Source organism: Solanum verrucosum, unplaced genomic scaffold (genome assembly GCF_900185275.1).
Source record: "Solanum verrucosum unplaced genomic scaffold, falcon-dt-bn FXZP01000183.1, whole genome shotgun sequence".
NCBI lineage: Eukaryota > Viridiplantae > Streptophyta > Magnoliopsida > Solanales > Solanaceae > Solanum > Solanum verrucosum.
The window spans coordinates 5,688,926-5,709,412 of record NW_026020430.1 but is presented as its reverse complement, the minus strand read 5'-3'; the positions used below and the strand labels follow the sequence as shown (position 1 = coordinate 5,709,412).

Sequence of the window (20,487 nt, the reverse complement as noted above, 5' to 3'; positions counted from 1 at the left end):
AAATCACTCCAGGAATTACCAATATTCTACTACAGCAGCGAGATAAACCAGGGGACCAGCACCAACACATTGGGCCCAAACGGGGAATTGGAGGCATGCCTTGTGAGTTCTGGATGTCGATTTGTTGAACTCATTGCTAACTTTACTATGAACTAATGTGTCAGATAGATACATATGAATATATACAAATCACAAAATGTGGTGTGCATTTGCGTGGTTAATAGTAATAGAGGATGACATGATTTACCTCAAATAATCTCTAATCTATGGCAACAAAAACACGAGACAGTCTAAAAGACAATCCTTTTCCTACTTTGCAGTTAACAATGTCCATACACCTAAAATACGCAATAAGAAGTATTTGTTGTTGTTCCAAATTCCAATGGACACTCACAGAAGAAAGAAAAATGGGCAAAATACACCACTACCAAATGCAAGGGGGATATGGAATTACATTTTTTTCATATTTGGTAACAACTTAGATCTTAAATGTCAATTTTAGACTTGTTATAAATTATAATATTGAAAATGCTCAGCCGTGCGTGTCTTCAATAGTCTTTTAGATCAAGTCATAATTCATTGTTGATGTATGATCGAATAGCAAATCAATAAATGAAGCAAACATGTCATTCACATATATCAAAAAACAACACCACATCCAACCAATTCCTCCTGACTCTGCTAATTTAAAACTCTTGAGATTGAGATGCAGATTCCACTTTCCCCTTGCCATTCTTCTTGGGCAACAAATTTGAGTGAATATTGGGCAGGACTCCACCATTAGCAATTGTCACCGACCCCAACAGCTTGCTAAGTTCCTCATCATTCCTGACAGCCAATTGTATATGCCTTGGAATAATCCTGTTCTTCTTATTATCTCTAGCTGCATTCCCAGCAAGCTCTAGAACCTGGAAATTTCGAAACATCAGCCAAGCACGAGACGAGAAGGGTACTAATTAACAAAAACTAACCTCAGCAGCAAGATATTCAAGAACCGCAGAGAGATAGATAGGTGAACCAGAGCCAAGACGCTGAGCATAACGACCCTTCTTCAGATACCTAGCAATACGGCCAACAGGGAATTGGAGACCTGCCTTTTGAGATCTGGACACTGATTTTTTTGAACCTTTGGCCTTTCCTCGACCACCAGCGGACTTTGCTTCAACTGTAGAACTCATTTTTGAATTCGAAATAATGAGAGACTGATGTTCTTGTTGAAAAATAAAATTGGTTTATATAGAAATGGGCGAGTCCATTCCGGCTTCACGCGGATCGCCAACGTGTTGTTATTCTATTGGATATTCAGTTTCACTGGGATCGTTAAATTTGCTCTATTTTAGTTTTGCCGCTTCTCTTTTCATTTCATTGCCGCCAAAATATCACTACTTTAGAATTTGAATAAACGATGTAGCCGTATTTTTTATGTATGGCAGTACAAGTAGATTAATACGAACAAAAAAAATACTAATATGTGTCGAAGGCAAATGATACGTCTAAAAATGCCATTAGAAAATCAAATATGCTGGTAAAAATTCATTATTAACATCAAAGAGTATACATAGCTATTAAGTGATATAAAAGGCACAATCTTTGTTTTTATTTGCTTGATGGAAAATAGTAAGTATTTTTCCAAGTAGGACTGGACTATGTTTCTAAACACAGAAAAATAAGTCGGACATGCAGAGAAATTACAAATCTGTTACATTTAAATAGTCTGGTTTGGTTATAGTAGTACACAACAAAGATATACTCTATTGCTATTTTCTTAAAAATATACTGTGTTTATAGAAAATGAATTAATTGTGCATAAGAGAAATTTAATAGGATCCAATGTCAACACTTTCAATATTTAGTAAAAATGTCAAAATTTTAATTTATTATGTATCTTATTTAAGTTTTTATTATTTGTTTTAATTGAAACAATACAATTGTTAGATAACAAAAAGGAGAATTTTTTTAAAAAGGAACAATTGCTTAAAAGTCTCAGCACTTACAAAATTTCAAAACTAAATATTAATCGGTCTTCTCCATAGCTGATGAGTTCTATCATTATCGATTCTCAATATATTTTGATTGAAATCTTTTCTTTTTTCTGTTTGTTGAGAATTATTTTAACGAAACAGTACAACAAAATCATTGACAAACAACTGTGGAGAAGGATTTTTTTACTGGGAGTTCAATCAAATTGGTTGAATACAAATTGGACCAGGTATTAATTAATTGCTTCATTCTTAATCTTTTTCTAAGTGATTATAAAATTTTCATATGAAAAATTGTAAATAATTGTAAACTTTATCTGTTTTCATTGTAAATTGTATGTACTATGAACAACGTAAGAAAAAATAGTTTTGGTGGATTTGTTTAATTTTTTGTGGTTGTTGATTACGAAAAATGTTAATGGATTGTTTGAAGATTTTTTGATTGGCCGTTTGTTTTTAATGGTTCAAATTTTGTTTTGTATACATATATGTTGGCAGACTTCATTGAAATATGCATAATACAGTTTTGTTCAAATTTATTTTTAATGTTTCAATATTTATTTTTTACTTGATGCAAGGACTATTGTAAATACATACATTTTAAACTTGGATACAAAAAACTGTTAACATCTATAATTCTGTATTTGTTAATGACTTGGGTATTTAATTTTTTTTTTAGTTTGAATACAAAGAAAATATGGGGAGTATTTGTTTTTTAACAAATAGTAATGCCATTTGATTTTTTTCTAAGTTAAAGTAAAGATACATATTAAATGTATTCATTGTATTCATGCACTTTTGTTTCATTATTTTGTATTCATTACTCCATATTTGGTGTATTCATTAAATCATAATAATTATTGTATATGCCAGGTTTGATTTATAAGTTACATTATTATATAAATTTATTTTTATGTGATGTAGTTTATAAGTTACATTATGGCATAATTTATATATTTATATGCTTGCCAAGTTAAATATTTTTTCTTACAAATCTAATTTACTTATGAAAATGCTTTTGCCTGCAAAGATCTACCCAAGGATCTAGTAAGCCTCTTGGATTCAGCCATTGGAGAGTGAACCCTAACCGAAATTTCAACTACAAACAACAATCTTTAAAGATTTAAACAAAAATAAAATCAAAAAAGAAATCTAAAAATAGGATAAAGATTAATACCTTAATCAAAGTGATTGTTGTTGATTTAATTTATGAAAAAAAACAACCAAAATTTACGAAAGAGATATATGGACAACTTGAATGTTGGAGGATAATTTGAAAAGATAAAGATGAGAGAGGGAATTTTAAAAAAAAAAATAAGAGAGAGAATTAAGAATCTGAAAAGATAAATATGAGAGAGAAGAGTTTTTTTTTAAAAAAAAATAGGAGATAATTAATTGAAAACGTGTCAATGGGAGAAAAAGTAGGAAGAAAATTAGGATACATAAAGTTTTTTAAAATAATGACATTTTTGACATTTTTACTAATATTTATAAAGTATGGATATTTTTACTAATTATGTTATTGTTTTTGACTAGTTTACTAATTTCAAATTCCTTAAACACGAAAACCCAATGTGAAAATTAGGGAGAGAGGCGAACAAGATTTGTATGTATCTTAAATACATGTGAATCACGCTAAATACATATTAGATACATGTATTTGTATATATCCGGAGTGGTTCGCATGTTTATGGGATACTAGGTACATGGGAGAGTGGTGAACGAGGTGAGCGAGATTTTCTTTGTATCCAAATACATGTGAATCCACTTTGATACAATGTATCTTAAACAAGTTACATCTAATTTTGATCTCATGTATTCCATATACATAAAAAAATTACTACTTTATACTTCGAACCCCCTTTATGGAGATCCTGACTTCGCCACTGATCTCACATTAATACTCAATTTGTTTGTCTTATTTCGTCTTGATATCGAGTTTAAAAAAGTATAAAAAAAAGTTTTAAATCTTATGATTTTAAATTAAAGATGAGAAATAAATTATTATTTTTACTTATATGCATTTTGATTTTCGTTAGTAAAATTTTTGGAATCACTAATGCTCTATATCATTTTGTATGAAAAAAATATTTTGAAACCTAAGGATTGATCTAATAAAATATGTGTTGCGATTTAAAATTTATTAGTATCTAGTTTGAAAAAATGTTTAGAGCTAGCATAGAACGGAGTTTAAACATGGCATTGTCATGTAATAAGATATGTTGCTGAAGTTCAAATGAAAATAAAAAATGAAGGTAGAAAACAAGATAGCAGTATAAAATGGAAAATAATAAATAGATGAGCATGTTAATTATAATTATTGTTGTTGGAAAAGGAAAATGTAGGGTGTGAGACATGGTTCAATATTGTTGTGACTTGTGACTTGTGACTTGTGACTTGTGAGGGATATAATTAACAGCTGGATGTTTAAAGAAACTGAGAAGTCATTGTCATGAAAAGGTGTTTTTGTTTAGTATTAATTTTGACCAAATGGGATGATTTTGCTTGTCCGAATATATCATTTCACAAGTTTGGATTTTCTTATGTCTTTAACATGAAGAGTATTCAACTGTATTTATTGTTCAAGTTAAAAAGATTGAAAGAATATCTCTTGTATTCATTTGTGATAAATATCTCTCTCTCTATATATATATCCTCGATAATAGAATATTATTTTTGGAGAAACTGAAGTTGAGGTATATATATATATATATATTAACATTAAAGAGTAATTTAGTGCACAAATGTAACATTTGCGAGGATGGCATATATATATTCATGTGTGTAAAGCCCAATGGCATGGCAACCTGTGGAGTACATGTTTTTAGGTTGGGCTCATTGGGATTTAATGTAAGTATTACTACTACCAAAGCCCATTCATAAAATCTGAACACACTCATGTCCCGAACTTGTTCTTTGAAGAAAAAAACAATCCACTTAGTTTTAATTTGGATATCGATAAAAGAAGAAAGCATCCAGCTAATAATCTTGTATCAGATAGAGTAATAATTAAGATCGGATCATCATTATTATTATTATTATTAGGGAAAATGCATAAGTACCCCCCAGCCTATGCTCGAAATCCCAGAGACACACCTAACATTTTCTAAAGTCCTATTACCCCCCCCCCCCCCCCGAACTTAATTTATCTATAATATTCTACCCCTTTTCGGCCTACGTGGCACTATCCTTGAAAAAAATGTCAACATGCGCTGGGCCCACAAGATAGTGCCACGTAGGCCAAAAAAGGGTAGAATATTACATATAAAATAAGTTCGGAGGGGTAATAGGACCTTAGTAAAGGTTAGATATGTCTCTGGGATTTCGGGTATAGGCTGGGGGTACTTATGCATTTTCCCTTATTATTATTATTATTATTATTCCAATTGAAATTGAGTGACATATATAATTGTTGAAAAGATAGATAGTTAATGGAATTTACAGCTCAAGTTGGTGCATTGCGTGACTTTGATTAATTCCTATCGTGAGGGTGTAATGTATTAATGATGCCTTTTAAATGTATTTGTAAGTTATACTAATCCGTCAAACTCTAACTTCACCCAAACGGGAAGAAGGGGAAATAAATAATGTTTTTAGTATGTAGACTTGTAACGTATACTTTACTTTGTCTGTGTGTCAGTTGAAAGAGAGAGCATCATCCCAAACAAACATAAGTCCAGAAAAAGCATCCATCCTTGTTGCTGCTCTAAACAGGAAAAAGGTAACATCTTCAACGTTAGATAACAGTACCTCAGGCACCAAGCTTCAAATTCATGCAAAATCAGAGAAAACCTACATAATATCTATCCCATCTTAGCTTGTTTGTTGTTTGTAACTTGAATCATATAAAAGACAAAATTCTTCACAAAAACAATCAGTATTGACAGCGCTAGCAGCATTGTATGGATCATGGGTGAGAATGTATGTCATCAACAAAACTAAAAAGGAGAGAAAGCCATAATAATTTCTTTCAACTTGACATCCGTAAATCCAAAGTAATTGAATATATTATTATAGTACCTAATTACAAAAAGAAATGCCAAAATTGTTTTGGCTTAATACAAAAGAAAAACAATAGGAGGAGGATGGATGACCATGACTCGTACACCTTTTTACTCTATTTTTCTCTCCTTTATTATGCACATTTACTCTTTTTAATTACTTAGCCCATCAGCCCATAATCAGGAAGGAAAATGAAATGGATTAATCAATGAAAGAATCTAGAAAAATTAAGCCATAATAGTAGTAATATTATTATTGTTTGTTTTTTCACTCTTTTGCCCCTTCCACTCCACACACTGATTTGTAGGCCTACTCTTCTGCTTCCCGGCTTTCAACGGACAAGCCGTCTCAACCGGCGGAATCATGCAATTATACTGCAAACACAATGAACTGCTCACCGGAATTTCCACCCTCGGATTTATCTCTATCCCCGTCAGAAAATTATGCTGTAAATATAAAACTTGTATTCCGGCAGATAATAACCGGTCCACCAACACCGCCGGCACCTGACCCGTGAACCGGTTATTGTTCAGATACAAATTCTCCACATTACATAACAATGGAGATATCTCCCCGAAAAACCTGTTAAAGCTAATGTCCACCGTCGGAATTGTCACCTCTGAAATGGGTAAAACCGGACCCGAAAATAGATTCCTTTGTAGCTGAAGATTTGTGAGTGGGAAAGTAAATAAGATTCCCGGAATGCAGCCGGTGAACCGGTTCAAGCTAAGATCGAGGTAATTCAACTGGTTCAGCCGACTCAACTGATAATCTACTGGACCGGTTAACTGGTTCCATGACAATGACAAGTATTGAAGCGATGAAGGAAGTGAATTAGGCAAAAGGGTACCTGAAAGTGAGTTGTGTTTAAGGTCTAAACGGGTCAATCTTTGAGATACGAATGGTGGGATCGAACCGGACAAATGGTTGTGACAGAGTATAATGTTGGACAATGCCGGAAGAGCTCCAATAGCCCAAGGGATACTCCCAGTCAGCTGATTGAAACTAAGATCAAGAGTTTGTAGCTCCCGAAGCAGGCCTAATGACGCCGGAATATCACCGGAGAGAAAGTTTCGGCTAACTCCTAGAAATCTCAGGTTCTTCAACTGAGAAAAACTTTCCGGCAATGCACCGGTTATCCGACCCGGAACCACCGTGAACTCAGCAAGAGCAGAGAGTTTCCCAATAGAAGGATCCAAGTTTCCGGTCAAACCCGGTGATCCAGCTCTGGGATCACCGAGATTCAAGGCGATCACTTTATCTCCATCGCAGTAAACTCCGGCGAAGTTGCACGGCTCAGAAGTGAAATCCCAGGAAGCAAAATAGTTGGAACCGGGCAAATCATCCAAGCCTTTTCGAATCGCTTGTAAAGCTAAGAAATCAATTGGGTCTAAAATGGCGAAACTATTCTGCAGAAGAAGAAAAAAGAATACAAAGAATGGTATCATAATTACCGTATAGCTGAAGAGAAGAATGATAGAAAAGGTTTATATAAGGTAAAAAAAATGGAACTTTTTTGGTTTTCTTTTCCGTGAGAAGCAACAGGTCATCAAATGGGGTCTTTAATGGAAACCAAAAGCAAAGGCAAAAAAAAAAGGTAGCTTCACAAGAAAGCAAAAGCTTTTTTGGTTATGGCTGAAAAAAATTAATGGTTTAGGAGAGAAGAAGAAGAAGAAGATGGATGAATTGAGTGAGTAGCAGATAGTTCTACGGTCACTTTCTTCTCTTTACAAGACAGGAGGTACAGAGTTATTGTTTTTTGGTTATACTTAATGTTGTGTTTTATTTGTTTATCGGGAACAGGTTCGTAAGGCCAAACGGTTGTACGAGCCTACCTGGATATCACGAGCCTTAACTTTGGAGTGGCAGATCAGCAGGTTCGGGGCACTGAGCTGATTCAGACCAGCTCCACGTGACTTTTGAGCTTGCACAATCATCAATCTCTATTTTCTACTCTCTTTATTAGTGTATGTTTTTAATTTCTTGTGTCTTTGTATTAATTAATATAGTTTTCTCTAATAATATAGTTAAAACATTTCTCAACTATGCGTTTGGACAATAATTGGATTAAAGTAAAATAAAAATATTTGAAATTTCTATGGTGGAAAATGGGATCAAGCTAGTAAAATTAAAGGAACTAGTCGAATCATGACAACTAACCAACACGTGGTGAAATTGTAACACCCCGAATTTTTGAAACGTATAAATTGACCTGTATCTTCGTGGAAAAACTAGGAGGGTGGGTAATAAATTAAGAATGATGTGTTATGTGATATTTTAAGTGTTCAAGTGTTGTATCTCAAGTTTTGAAGTTAGGTAAGTGGCAAAATAAAAGTTGGCGAAAGTTACCGTAAATTCCTTTTTAAAGATTTGTCTAAAATTTGGGTCAAATGTCTCGGACGTTTTCTCCCAATATTAAGAGTTATGGTCCCCGCGACCGATGAAATCGAAGGTCTACGAGTCTAGTTTCCAACGCATCAACCTATTTGTTCATACGACTTCAGAATGGAGAGATATTCGTGTTTTCGCAAGACTACGCAAGCAGGCAGGTGAGGTGGGTCCCCTAGGTCGGTGACACTTTATATATATCATCTTCTTCGACTTTTCTTTCATTTTTCTTTCATTTTCCTTAGTGAAGAACCAGAAAACTCATAATCAAACTTATAATCAAGGTAAGACCCTTTTTTCATCGACTTTACCTTTGATAAGCCGTAAATATTAATTTGCGACGAAAATACATATCTTTTATCAGATTTTCGTTGTATTTTCTATTCTTTTGTGTTAATTATGATCCTGCCTTGTTGTAATATCAAGGGGGTGTGATTAAAGTTATTAGGACACGTGATTTCATCGAAAAAGGTATGGTAAGGCTATCCCCTACTTACGACATGCTTCCTTAAAGCTTAGAAGCAATGTATTTGAGTTGTTGTCCTTGATATACTTGTAGCCGTGATTGTTGATTGTTGGCTGCTCGAGTTGATATAATTCTCCCTTGTCGGGATTCTTATTCAGTTAGTAACATCCCTATGTTGGACATGACTTAGAGGCTATTTGTATAGGTTGCTTATAACTAAATTGCTCACTTTTAGTGATTGGATTGTTATTGTTGCCCTTGGGGCTATTGTGATTAGCTGCAGGAATGTGATTTATGCCTAGAAGGGCTATGTTCTACCTACAGGGCTATAAGGATGCCTAAAAGGGCTATGAGTTACATACATGGCTATATTGATGCCCAAAAGGGCTATAAGTTGCTTACAAGGCTATATTGACGCCTAAGAAGGCTATGTGTTTCCTACAGGGCCATGTTGTTGCCTAAGAGGGCTATGAGTTGTCTATAAGCTATATTGATGCCTAAGAGAACTATGTGCTACCTACGGGGTTATATTAAAGCCTAAGAGGGCTATGTGACTGCCTACGGGGCTAGGGGACTACCGATAGGGGTATATAGGCTGATTGGCACCTTTCGGGCTTATGGGGGCCTGAGTAGGTGGTCTTGTGTGCTGTTTGTACCTGTCGAGCTTATGAGGGCTTGGTTAGGTTGTTGTTTTATTATTTTTGATAAGTTTAGATTTAGGAGCAGGTCAGTATACTTATCTTATCCTTGATTTATTTATCACATTATTCCAGTATATCAGGATACCTTATCATAGTCTATTGCCTTTCATACTCTGTACATTATTTTGTACTGACGCCCCATTGCCTTAGGGGCGTTGCATTCATGCATGCAAGTCCTAACAGACGACCAAGTAGACCTCCTCAGCAACAGGATTGACTTTTATCCGGTTGGCTAGCCCCTTTCCTTCGGAGCTGCCAGAGTTGTGAGGTTTGTTACCTTTTGTTGTATATATCTTTATAGGTAGGCTGGAGCCCTGTCCCGCTAATATTTACTACTCTTAGAGGCTCGCAGACTAGTGTGTGGGGTGTATAGCTACGTTATGGCCATACTGGCCTATGTTGTTGGTTTGTTGAAGCTTGTGAGTTGTTTGATGTATTGTATTGATATATACCTGCTTTTAGTTTTGGTATAGATATCATGGTGGCCTCGACGGCCCAATCAGGACTTTTGTGCTAGTTGGCTATTTATTAATATGATCTCCTCGGAGTAGCTGTTTCTTTTGTAGATCAGTTGACAGGGGACTTGCCGACTGAGGTCTTAGTTTTAAGCCGAGATATACTTATTTGTTTTCTTGATTGCGTGTGACTGTTATGCGCTAGTAGAAAATTGTTCAGCAGGGTCGGCTCGAGCTTGAGTTTTGACATTAAGAGCCAGTTGCGCCCCTCGAGTTTGGGGCGTGACAGAAATCAAGATTGAAGATACTTCCTATAATCATGGGAAATTGGGAGAAATCGCCCTCGGTAGGTCATGAGGTGCCTCGACGCTTGTTTATCACACAATCAGACATTTTGTAGGGGCGTCATCAGAGAGAATATTTTCTTACACCTAGAAACGTCCATAATAATAATAATCCTTAGGAGTTCAACAATCAATCTTGAGTTGCACATCCACCTACTTCAATCAGAGTATTAGAGCATATGCACATATTATAACATAGTCTTTTCAATTCCAAATATACCGTTATTTCACATTGAGGTGACAATTTACCTTTGTGGCCTATAAAAAAAAGGCTCTTCGAAGATCCAACTTATCCTCTTGCCCTTCCCTTCTAGTTGATTATATTTCTATATTGATTCATCCCTCTAGTGTAAATGAAATTACTCAATTTTAACTCATTTATCTTTAACCTCCTTGTACAAAGTTTACTATTAACAAAATGTTTATTTGTTTTCAATAAACAAAATTGAAATTTAAATAAATTTGTGGACTAGCTAGCGAGATACTGTTTATTTTAGTCAATTGAATATTTTGATGTCTTAAATTTCTGCGGAATGACTAGCTTTCCAGTAGTTTTCATATTAATTACTATTTGTTTAGCAAAATGTAGTCAACTTTAATTTGGGAACTATTTGATTTTACGTATTTGTCCAACTTAAACTTACTTGATTTATGGTAATATTATCACTATCCTCCAAATAAGTGTTTAGTTTCGCTCTTATCGTCATACTTAAAGTTGAAAAAGAGACATATTTATTTTCCTAGTGATAGTGGCCATAAAAGTAAAGGATATATCTTTAGTTGGGATGTTTACCCAAATTAGATGAAACTAATATTCCATGTCTCCACCAAGCCTAAATTTTCATCAAATCAATAGATACATAATAAATTCACAGCTTTCTCATGATTAATATACAGATAAATTTGAGGATTGTGATTTATTGGCAATGCAATAAGTTAGAGGTAGAGTGAACAACACACACACACACATACGGAGGAACGGAACTGTGGGAGGAAAAAGCAAAATACAGTGCGTGTTGCCAATCATCTTCTTCCTATTTTCTTTGTTATATGTATGGACTCTACTCTTTTGGGCCCAATCCCAAATGGGCCCTACGGCCTTCCACGTCAGATCCTGCTCTTTGCCTATCATTTTATTTTCTATATTACCATCTAGAACTCTCATTTGACAAATATTTAAAATTTTGTATGTAATAATCTAATCTTTTATCTACCTATCTCACACGCTATATTTATACAATTCTTTAAAAAAAAAATTATTTACCTACATACATTAGATTCGTTCAAACATAATAAACTCAATATCACTTTATATTGGATATCATTTCACTCTTGATATTAATATTAATAGTCACTGTGATTTCAATACTGAATTATGTTGATTGTTAAAGAGAGTTTCAAAATCCATTTAGGCAATACAAACATGTAGATTGGTAGACTGGGAAGTCATAGTTCAATAATTAACAGACATGGATGGTTAGTATTAAAATTGTAGATTCATCTGAACTCAATAACATTATGCATTAAATAATTTGTTAAATTAATATAAATAATAGATCTTAAATCAAATAAATTATGATTAAATATAAATTTGGGATCCATCTTCTTTGATAAAGAGTAATGTTGATAGGTTGAGAGTGACAACAAAAAGATTATGAAGTGGCTAATAATGAGTTAATTATATATACATATATTATTATATATAGAGTAATCATATTTGCTTTTCACAAGACATGATACTTTCACTCTTCGTAATACTCCAGTGAGTAGAAGTTGTTATGATATTATTGGTTCCCATTCCCCACCATTTCCTTTTAAGTAATGTTTAAAGCCAAAGCAAAGTAGTAGTAGTAGTAGTTACAAAATGATTCTTTTTTGTATCACAAAAAGAGTAAAAACGTCTTGTTCCAATATTCTTAAATTAAACAAAAGCCTCTTTTTCTTCCCCAAAAAAACGAAGAAAGTATAAAGGTCACTAACAAATGGTGGCTGATACATATAATTACATGATGAATATGTCCCAATTTGCAACTATATTTGTCATTGAATAATAATAATAATTGATGCCTAATTCTACAATTATTGAGATTATCAGACATTTGCTTTTAACAAAAGCCAAAAGATGCCCAAGATTTGCAGATAACTCACACTGAAATAAAGGAAGGGAAAAAGAATGGACACTACTCACGAATATTTCCATTCTCCTTCAATCTAAAACATCCATTACAATATATATATATATATATATATATATATATATTGCTTATGCTTTACAAGAAAAAAAGAAAAAGAAATACGTAACGTACACAATATTGCATTTCCTTTTGTTGATCGCAAAGAGATTATTACCTTTACCAAATTTATTTTCTTTGATGATCAACCCTCCTATTTTTATTTGTATCGTAAAGAGAGTGTATTTCACATAATATTAATGTCCTCATCAAACAACATGACAAAATTAGGATTTTCATTAAGAAGAATTAAAAACACATGCATGAAAAAGCTAAGAGAATTAATATATAGTACATAAATGGAATATATGATTTAATAGTCCATTAATTACAAATTACTTAATTTCTTTGTCCTATAAAACTGAACCCTAAAATGAATACATGAATAAAACGAGTGAATACCTCAGATGGTCGCTCAACTATGCACTATTCTCTCAGAAAGTCACTCAACTTTCAATTTTAACTCAAAAGTCACTCAACTATGCGCTTCTTTCTCAGAAAGTCACTCAACTTTGAATTTTAACCCAAAAGTCACTCAACTATCCACTCTTTCCTCAGAAAGTCACTCAATCTATATAATTGTTTTTTTAATTAAAATTTGCTGATATTAATTGTTTATATAACAACCAAAATTTTAAAAAATAAAAAATATCATTTAAATCATTTATTGATCCACCCACCTAATCTGACCCATTAAAAAATATAATATGACCCATTTTATTTTGCCCTTAATCCTAAATTATTCCCTCTATTTTATGAGCAGTTAAATAACAAGTTCAGCAACTAGAGCATGAATATCTGTAAGGTTTACACATTTCTGGAGATGATCAAATACATTTCTATTAAGATTGCACCAAACAATAAAATCGTAAGTGTGTGTTACACTAATTGTGCCGTACCCTTTTTTTCTTTACTAAGGTAATTAATTGAAGAGGTAAAAAAATACGAAAAATAATAAGTTCAACGGATAATAGACCACCTTCATAATTCAAGTGTGTAGCCGATAATTTCATCATAACTTAGATGTGTTTCTTTGCCTTATTTCTAATTTTTATTTTTCAAAATTAAATAAAAGACGGGTAAATAATTTATGCTGAGGAGAAAGAGAGGGAATAATTTAGGATTAAGGGTAAAATAAAATTGGTTATATTATATTTTTTAATGGGTCGGGTTAGGTGGGTGGATCACTAAATGGTTTAAATGGTATTTTTTATTTTTTTAAAAATTTTGGTTTGTTATATAAACAATTAATATCAGCAAATTTTAATTAATAAAACAATTAAATAGATTGAGTGACTTTCTGAGAGAAGAGTGGATAATTGAGTGACTTTTGAGTTAAAATTCAAAGTTTTGTGACTTTCTGATAGAGAAATGCATAGTTGAGTGACTTTTGAGTTAAAATTGAAAGTTGAGTGACTTTCTGAGAAAATAGTGTATAGTTAAGTGACCATCTGAGGTACTAACTTTGAATAAAACACATTCTAATATTTTGTATGATGATTTTAGGTATAGGAAATCATTTGGTCGATTGTGAATGAGTATTTCTACCAGAAAATGTTGTGTTATCGATGGAGTAGTCATCTTTAAGTTTCAACAAATATAATGTAGTGGAGTATTATATACGAAGGCCACCCACTTAATTTCCCCATCATTACATAATGGTGTTACCTAAATGAACAAATGAAAGTTGGGTACTTATACCCATGCTTAGTATATTCAGAGCTCCTAATTAACATAGTGAATATATATTGATATAGAGAACATGACTTTGAAAATATATTTTAGAAAATAAAAAAACTTGGCCCTTTATTGGAGTGTTATTATAGAGGATGATTGTTAAAAGAGATGTTTGACTCGTATCGAAAAGTTGCATATTATATTATATGATGATTCATGTTACCATACCCTTCATTCATTTTCAAAATATATAATGTGTGTTAAGAATTAAGATTGCACCAACCCCAACAACCGTGGGCGTTTTTGCAGTAAATTAAATTTAAGATGACCAATTCTGCCTACTACTACTATGTACAGACAACAAACAGAGTGTAAAGCAAGACAAAACAGAATGTGCGCATTTATGGAACTTACACATCTCACGTCTCTTTCATCCAACTATACGGCACCGCGAGCTCAATCGAATTCATTACTCAACACATCTTAACTCAATCTCAAAAATCAGTCAACATTATTCAAAATCAAATTGATAATAGATGTTGAAAGCTCTGATCGACATCTCTTGCACACTCGTACTAACATAACATAACATAACATGGAGGTCCAAAACCAAGAACTAAAATGAGTGATAATGGACCTTGAGCTTAACTCGATTTCAAAAGATGGATGACTCACCAAGATGAGAACCAATGTGGGGAATTCTGATGTTTTCCCACTCAAACCACGTATATGTATATGAAAAGATTTTAAATTTTATACATCTAATAAAATATCATTCATTCTGAATCTGCTAGTTCTAGATTCTGGTTCCGCCTTTGGACACTCGACCTATTTTCTGACAACTTGTTTATGAAAGCTGATTTATTGAAACTACGTACACACATCAGTCAAACAAACTTCCATGTGCCATTTACAATATAATACTACTACTTAACAAGGTGAAAAGTTCTACTACTTAATAATGGCTGGCTACAGTAGTGCATACCAAGTGAATTGAGATAAACTATTGAAGGGTAAAAAAGTTCAACAACTAGAATAGTATAAATAGTTCAACACCTAAAAGGTGAAAGGAATTTTGATGTAGGAGATGTGTTATTCACATGGAAATTCTTTGCATCTACAACTATTAGAATCCAGCAATCAAAGTAGCTCATGAAATCTTGAAACTCATCTGTACTGCCAACTTTTCTCTCTACTCTCTTTGTCTCAGAATGTGGAGTTCAAATCATTAGCACCTATGACAGGTCAGGAATCCTACCACCAGCCGCCAAGATTTGCTTCTCCAGCTGCAATTTTATAAACAAGCTGCAATTTAGCTGATTTTACAGACTTTGGAAGTCATTAAATAACTATTGATGTATTGGACATAGTCGCAACATCTTTGGTAATGTCGAGAAAATCAAAGACAAGGTGCCAAAAGCTTTAACTTATTGGGAAAAATGTAAGACTTCAGGGAATAAAAAGTTTTTAATGAAGACTAATCATGGAAGAGAATTCAATGTCAGAAACCTGGCTTTAAACAGGTAAAAGGAAGTGACAAGAAAACTTATTTTTTAAAGTAGTTATGAGCAGAAAACATAAAAAATGTCTTGCTAGGAAATTAAGGACTCCAACATTACTTGAGTGGAAAAGGTTAAATCAAATGAGGAGATGCTGAGAGGGCTGTTTCATTATCAAACACCAGCCTCTAGGTATTGCTTGTCAAATACTATGACTATGACCTATAACACATCCTGTCAAACTTTATCGCGAAATAATTTGTGAAAGATCTAAATTGGTTGAGCATCAGAATCCCCACACTTGACTCATTGAAATTTAAGCATCATGTACTAAGTAGCATTTTCTTCAACAGTATGGTACTTAGACCTGGAAATCCCACGCATTTGTAGAAGAGTACTTACCCTCATCAAGGTTTCAAGTTTGTTCTTCACAAGAAAATATTCATGTTTCACCTGCTGCAGACATTGCACACACCTGCACTAGGAGATAAAATAATGTACAAAGATAAATAAGAGTAGAGTCTCATGGGTACAACTCAAAAATCAAACTTAGATGCACCACACAATAACAAGACAGTATGAAGGCTTGAATCCCAAATTAACCAAGGTTGCAATATGGGGCTCGTTGTTTCTTACTACCATTTTCCGATTAGATATTCCATGTTTGAAAGCAATTAATAAATTAAAGGCTTTAGCTTTTATGTTATCTCATAGAGTTTGAAAGTTCCTACGAGGAAAGTTAATCAAAAAGTAATACCTATTACTATTCTAGATACCCACGCCACAGCTATATGGTCTTACTAGCTGACTTATGTTACTTCCGTATGTATTTACACAACAGTTGATACATGTATTTTCAATAGTTTTTCCTATATACTTTTTCTTTGGCTGAGAATGACAAGTATAAAAGAACAACAGTTCATCCAATATAATACTATAACACAACTGGAAATGCTAGATTTCTTTAATTTTTTTTTTGGAGAAATACAACAACATACCGGTGTAATCCCACAAGTGGGGTATGGGAAGGATATGATGTATGCAGACCTTACTCCTACCTTTACGGGGTAGGGAGGTTGTTTCCGATAAAGACTCGGCTCAAAAAAAAAAAGTGCAGCAGAGTGTAAGTATATAAGATTGCAAAATAACAGGATACAAAACAAACGAAGCAACAAATAGTAATAAACACTGAGAAATCTTAAAGTATAACTGATATCAAAACTAGCACTAAGGAAGTGCTGTGGTTACATCCATAAAAGAGCAAAAGAAAGGTTACCCCTGGCTGCTATCTACACAAAAGTATATATGAACTGTAACAGCCAACAGGGTTTCATCATCCTCAATTATATCCATTTTACACTAGGAAGAAACTGTAAAAATACAATCAGATTTGACTTTCAAGATTGAGATCTTGTGTCCGCATCTTCTATTCATATCCTTCCAAATACTCCACCATATGCCAGCAGGTATGGTAATCCACGTCATCTTTAAGTGTTAGGGCAGATCTTTTCTAGCTAATTAAATGAGGTCATTAAAAAAATGAATCCAGATTTTACTAAGAGATGCTTCAATTAAATTGGCCTTTCATGTTCAAACTGTGAAGAAAGAGAAGTCAAAATACTTAGGAAAACAACGCAGACTTAAGCAGATTTGAGGCAGAAAAAAATGTAAATGCTACTTGAAAAGATCTCTGCACAGAGGCAGTTCATACTGGTGTCCCCCTAAGGGGCAACAATAATTTTGTGAAGATTTAGAGACTCACTAGTGAAGCTGGTCTATTATTGTGATCTGATAACATCAAGCATAAGAGTTGAACAGGAATGGAGTGGCATGTTAGACTCCAATTTATCTTTTTTACTAACCAGAAACATCTCTGCTCAAATCCCTCTGTTCTTTATTCTGCAGTGACTGTATACATAGAACTCCAAGAAGGCGTGATTCGTTTTGTTTAGTTACTGGAACTATGTAAATGGTGTCCCAAAAGAGAGCCAGAAACACAAAGAGATCAGGAGGCTTGAGGTGGGGCCACCAAGACACGACAACATTGGAATTGCAATTATAACGTAGTAGAAATGTGTGAAAAAGATAAATTGGAAGGTCCTAGACATGTACCTTCGTAAATGAAGAGCCATATTAGCATCAAATAATGTCCGACTTAGAAAATGCCCTATAGACGTATTTTGCGTGCGACCAAGAATATACCACATGATCATAGGTAAATCTAATATCATGTTTCTACGCATTGATACCTATTAACCACTTTATCACTATGCGCAATATACCAATGAATTAACAAAAACACAATTACATATGATTTACATGGTAGAAAACAAAATTTCCAACAACATTTTTTCTAAATGTCTACAAAGTCAAATCTTTTTATGTAAATCTTCTGAAAACCCCAAAACCTTATACAGATAGATAGAGTAAGGCAAAAATTGTAAAAGCATCAAGCTATACCCACCCTTCAATGTTCTTCTCTTCACAGAAGGTTTTGAAAGCCATACAAGCATTCTTTACTCTGTGTGCACCTATGCTGCAAAATATAACAGAGATTCTGATCAACCAATTAATCGGGATACTACTAACTCCTAAAAGACTTCCATTCAATTACCTAAATTCGAATAGCATAAAAGATAAGTAGGTTAAATCTTTGATCACAATAAATTCACGCAAGATGTATCACTTGTGTACAAAATATCAAAAAAAAAAAAAAAGTCCAAAAAAGATACAACTTCAAGCATCAATTAAAGTAGTTTAGTCAATGACAAAAACCTAAAAAGGAAAATTGGATACCTGGAACTGCTACCCTTGAACTGATGGACATGGGAATCAACTTGCTTAAAATCTACAACCTGTTGTTGACTACAATTGACCAAAAAAAAAAACTAATGATCCAATATTTCAATTTCAGGTAAACAACAAAATAAAGTAAAAAAAGACATTTATTTCTCACAGAGCTGCTGCCAGATTGTTGATAAGTTTTTCTGAATCTTCAAAGAAAAGTGAAACTACTTCAAAAACAAAGTCTGGGTTGCTCTCATCTTGCAATTTCTGAAGCTGAAGAAACTGATCATCCAAGAATCTCTTTTCAAAAGGAAAAAAGAAAAAAAAGAGTTTTACGAGCAAGCAAAACACTCACATCAGAAAAATCCCCTAATCAGTAAAAAAAAAGAAAGAAAGAAAACCACCTCACGGTACAAAGCTGAAATGAAGTCCATAAACTGTTTCTGCAACTTGGCTACTATTTCCATGATGTGGGGTTGTCTTCTCAAAAACTCAAAACTTTATTGCAGATCTACAGATTTCATATACTAATTTTAAATTGCAATAAACAAGCAACTTTAGTAAGTATGTACCAAATCAATGCTCATCGAATTGACTTTTCTTAAAACAAGGCACAAAAATTATGGTTAATATATTACGAAAATACAAATTAATGAAATTCCATTTTTGTCCTAATAATAACTACTGTATGAGGTACTTTAATTCCTTTTTCGCTAGAATCAATCAAATTGAAACTAAAATTGGATAATTAACTTTATTTTATTAGAATAAATATATGGAGTTAAAGACAATAACCTATATACAAGTGATTGACCAAAAAAAGAAGAAGTGATTTTTAATTGGGAATATTGTAGCTAATGATATAGATATAATATATTTCGTTTGCCTTTGAATACAATGTATCCCACTGTATTTTTAAACTAATCATTATTACATTTAGTAAATGCATAAATTATCGTTATATATGGAAATTTCTCTATAACTTTTGGTCAAATATTAGTGTTGGAAGTAAGTGGCAGATTTTGTAAACTCATGATTGACTGGAAAAATCATAGTCCATTCAAACAATTTTGGAAATTAGTTAGGAATAATATCCTAGCAAATAATACATAGACTATGAATTCAAACTCGTTTCAATGTTAGGCCAATTTTAATATCATCATATTGTCATGCTATATGTTTCTCTTCACCATAACATAATATATCGTATTGTTACATACTTATGTTTTTGTACAAGTAGCTGTAAGATTTGCTATGACTTTTTACTAGCATCTAACTATTAATGATGTTTTTACTTTTGTTCTATTTAATCTAAATTAAGTTTTTATCTTAGTGCATAATTTGCATTAGACTCATTATATCTTTGTAAACTAAAAGGATACTACAATTGTTTTTCAATTTGTATTGGAGATGAAGAAGTATTTTAAATTAAAATAAAATAACAAAAGTTACCATATAATTATAAAAAGTTTCTTACTTAAAAGATGTATATCTATTCTATTAAAAATGGGTCATCTCCGTCTTGATCAAACAAGATTAATAGTATCAATCAGTCAACACCGAAATTCACTAGATAATATATATGATCATAGATCAAATAACTACCGAAATTCTAACCCAGACAGAAAAACATACTCTACCATTTACTGTATACAAATATGCCAGACTGCCTACCTTTTCTGATTTGCTGCCATTGGGTAATCACCATGGAAAGCAACAGATACCGATTTACACATCACAGAGGAAAGCAGCTTAATACTCCTATTTATTGTCTAATATAATGATAAGATAGCCAGAATCCAAAAGTCACGGGACTTTCGATCATTATCAAATTAATGATGAGCCATGAATATCTATCTAAAAAGACGATTTGACTGTTTTGTGGAAATCATACTAATACTACATGTTAAAACCCTTCAAAATGGGCCTTGATTTTCCTATAATTAAAAAAATTGACA

General features: G+C 33.0%; 3 protein-coding genes across 3 annotated transcripts; all 3 read right to left on the bottom strand.

Annotated features, from left to right (window-relative positions):
* Nucleotides 1-686: 686 nt before the first annotated feature.
* Nucleotides 687-1,178, bottom strand: LOC125807764 (histone H2AX-like). Its single transcript, XM_049487504.1, has 2 exons — nt 972-1,178; nt 687-908 (listed from the first exon to the last, which is right to left on the bottom strand). Exons 1-2 carry the CDS (start codon nt 1,176-1,178, stop codon nt 687-689), a joined length of 429 nt encoding a protein of 142 aa, XP_049343461.1.
* Nucleotides 1,179-6,208: 5,030 nt separating this feature from the next.
* On the bottom strand, nt 6,209-7,429 carry LOC125807820 (LRR receptor-like serine/threonine-protein kinase SIK1). Its single transcript, XM_049487551.1, has one exon. It carries the CDS (start codon nt 7,427-7,429, stop codon nt 6,209-6,211), a length of 1,221 nt encoding a protein of 406 aa, XP_049343508.1.
* A 7,859-nt stretch (nt 7,430-15,288) lies between these two features.
* On the bottom strand, nt 15,289-19,113 carry LOC125807941 (histidine-containing phosphotransfer protein 1-like). Its single transcript, XM_049487697.1, has 6 exons — nt 18,934-19,113; nt 18,699-18,829; nt 18,539-18,607; nt 18,207-18,278; nt 16,145-16,217; nt 15,289-15,529 (listed from the first exon to the last, which is right to left on the bottom strand). The coding sequence occupies exons 1-6, from the start codon at nt 18,994-18,996 to the stop codon at nt 15,479-15,481; spliced, it is 459 nt and encodes a 152-aa protein (XP_049343654.1). The 5' UTR covers nt 18,997-19,113; the 3' UTR covers nt 15,289-15,478.
* Nucleotides 19,114-20,487: the final 1,374 nt, after the last annotated feature.

Coding starts and splice junctions, on each gene's coding strand:
- LOC125807764 (XM_049487504.1), bottom strand. CDS start 1,178: ATGAGTTCTACAGTTGAAGCAAAGTCCGCTGGTGGTCGAGGAAAGGCC. Junction 909..971: donor TTGAATATCTTGCTGCTGAG/GTTAGTTTTTGT, acceptor CGAAATTTCCAG/GTTCTAGAGCTTGCTGGGAA.
- LOC125807820 (XM_049487551.1), bottom strand. CDS start 7,429: ATGATACCATTCTTTGTATTCTTTTTTCTTCTTCTGCAGAATAGTTTC.
- LOC125807941 (XM_049487697.1), bottom strand. CDS start 18,996: ATGGAAATAGTAGCCAAGTTGCAGAAACAGTTTATGGACTTCATTTCA. Junction 16,218..18,206: donor GAAGAGAAGAACATTGAAGG/GTGGGTATAGCT, acceptor CTCCTAGTGCAG/GTGTGTGCAATGTCTGCAGC. Junction 15,530..16,144: donor AACTTGAAACCTTGATGAGG/GTAAGTACTCTT, acceptor ATAAAATTGCAG/CTGGAGAAGCAAATCTTGGC.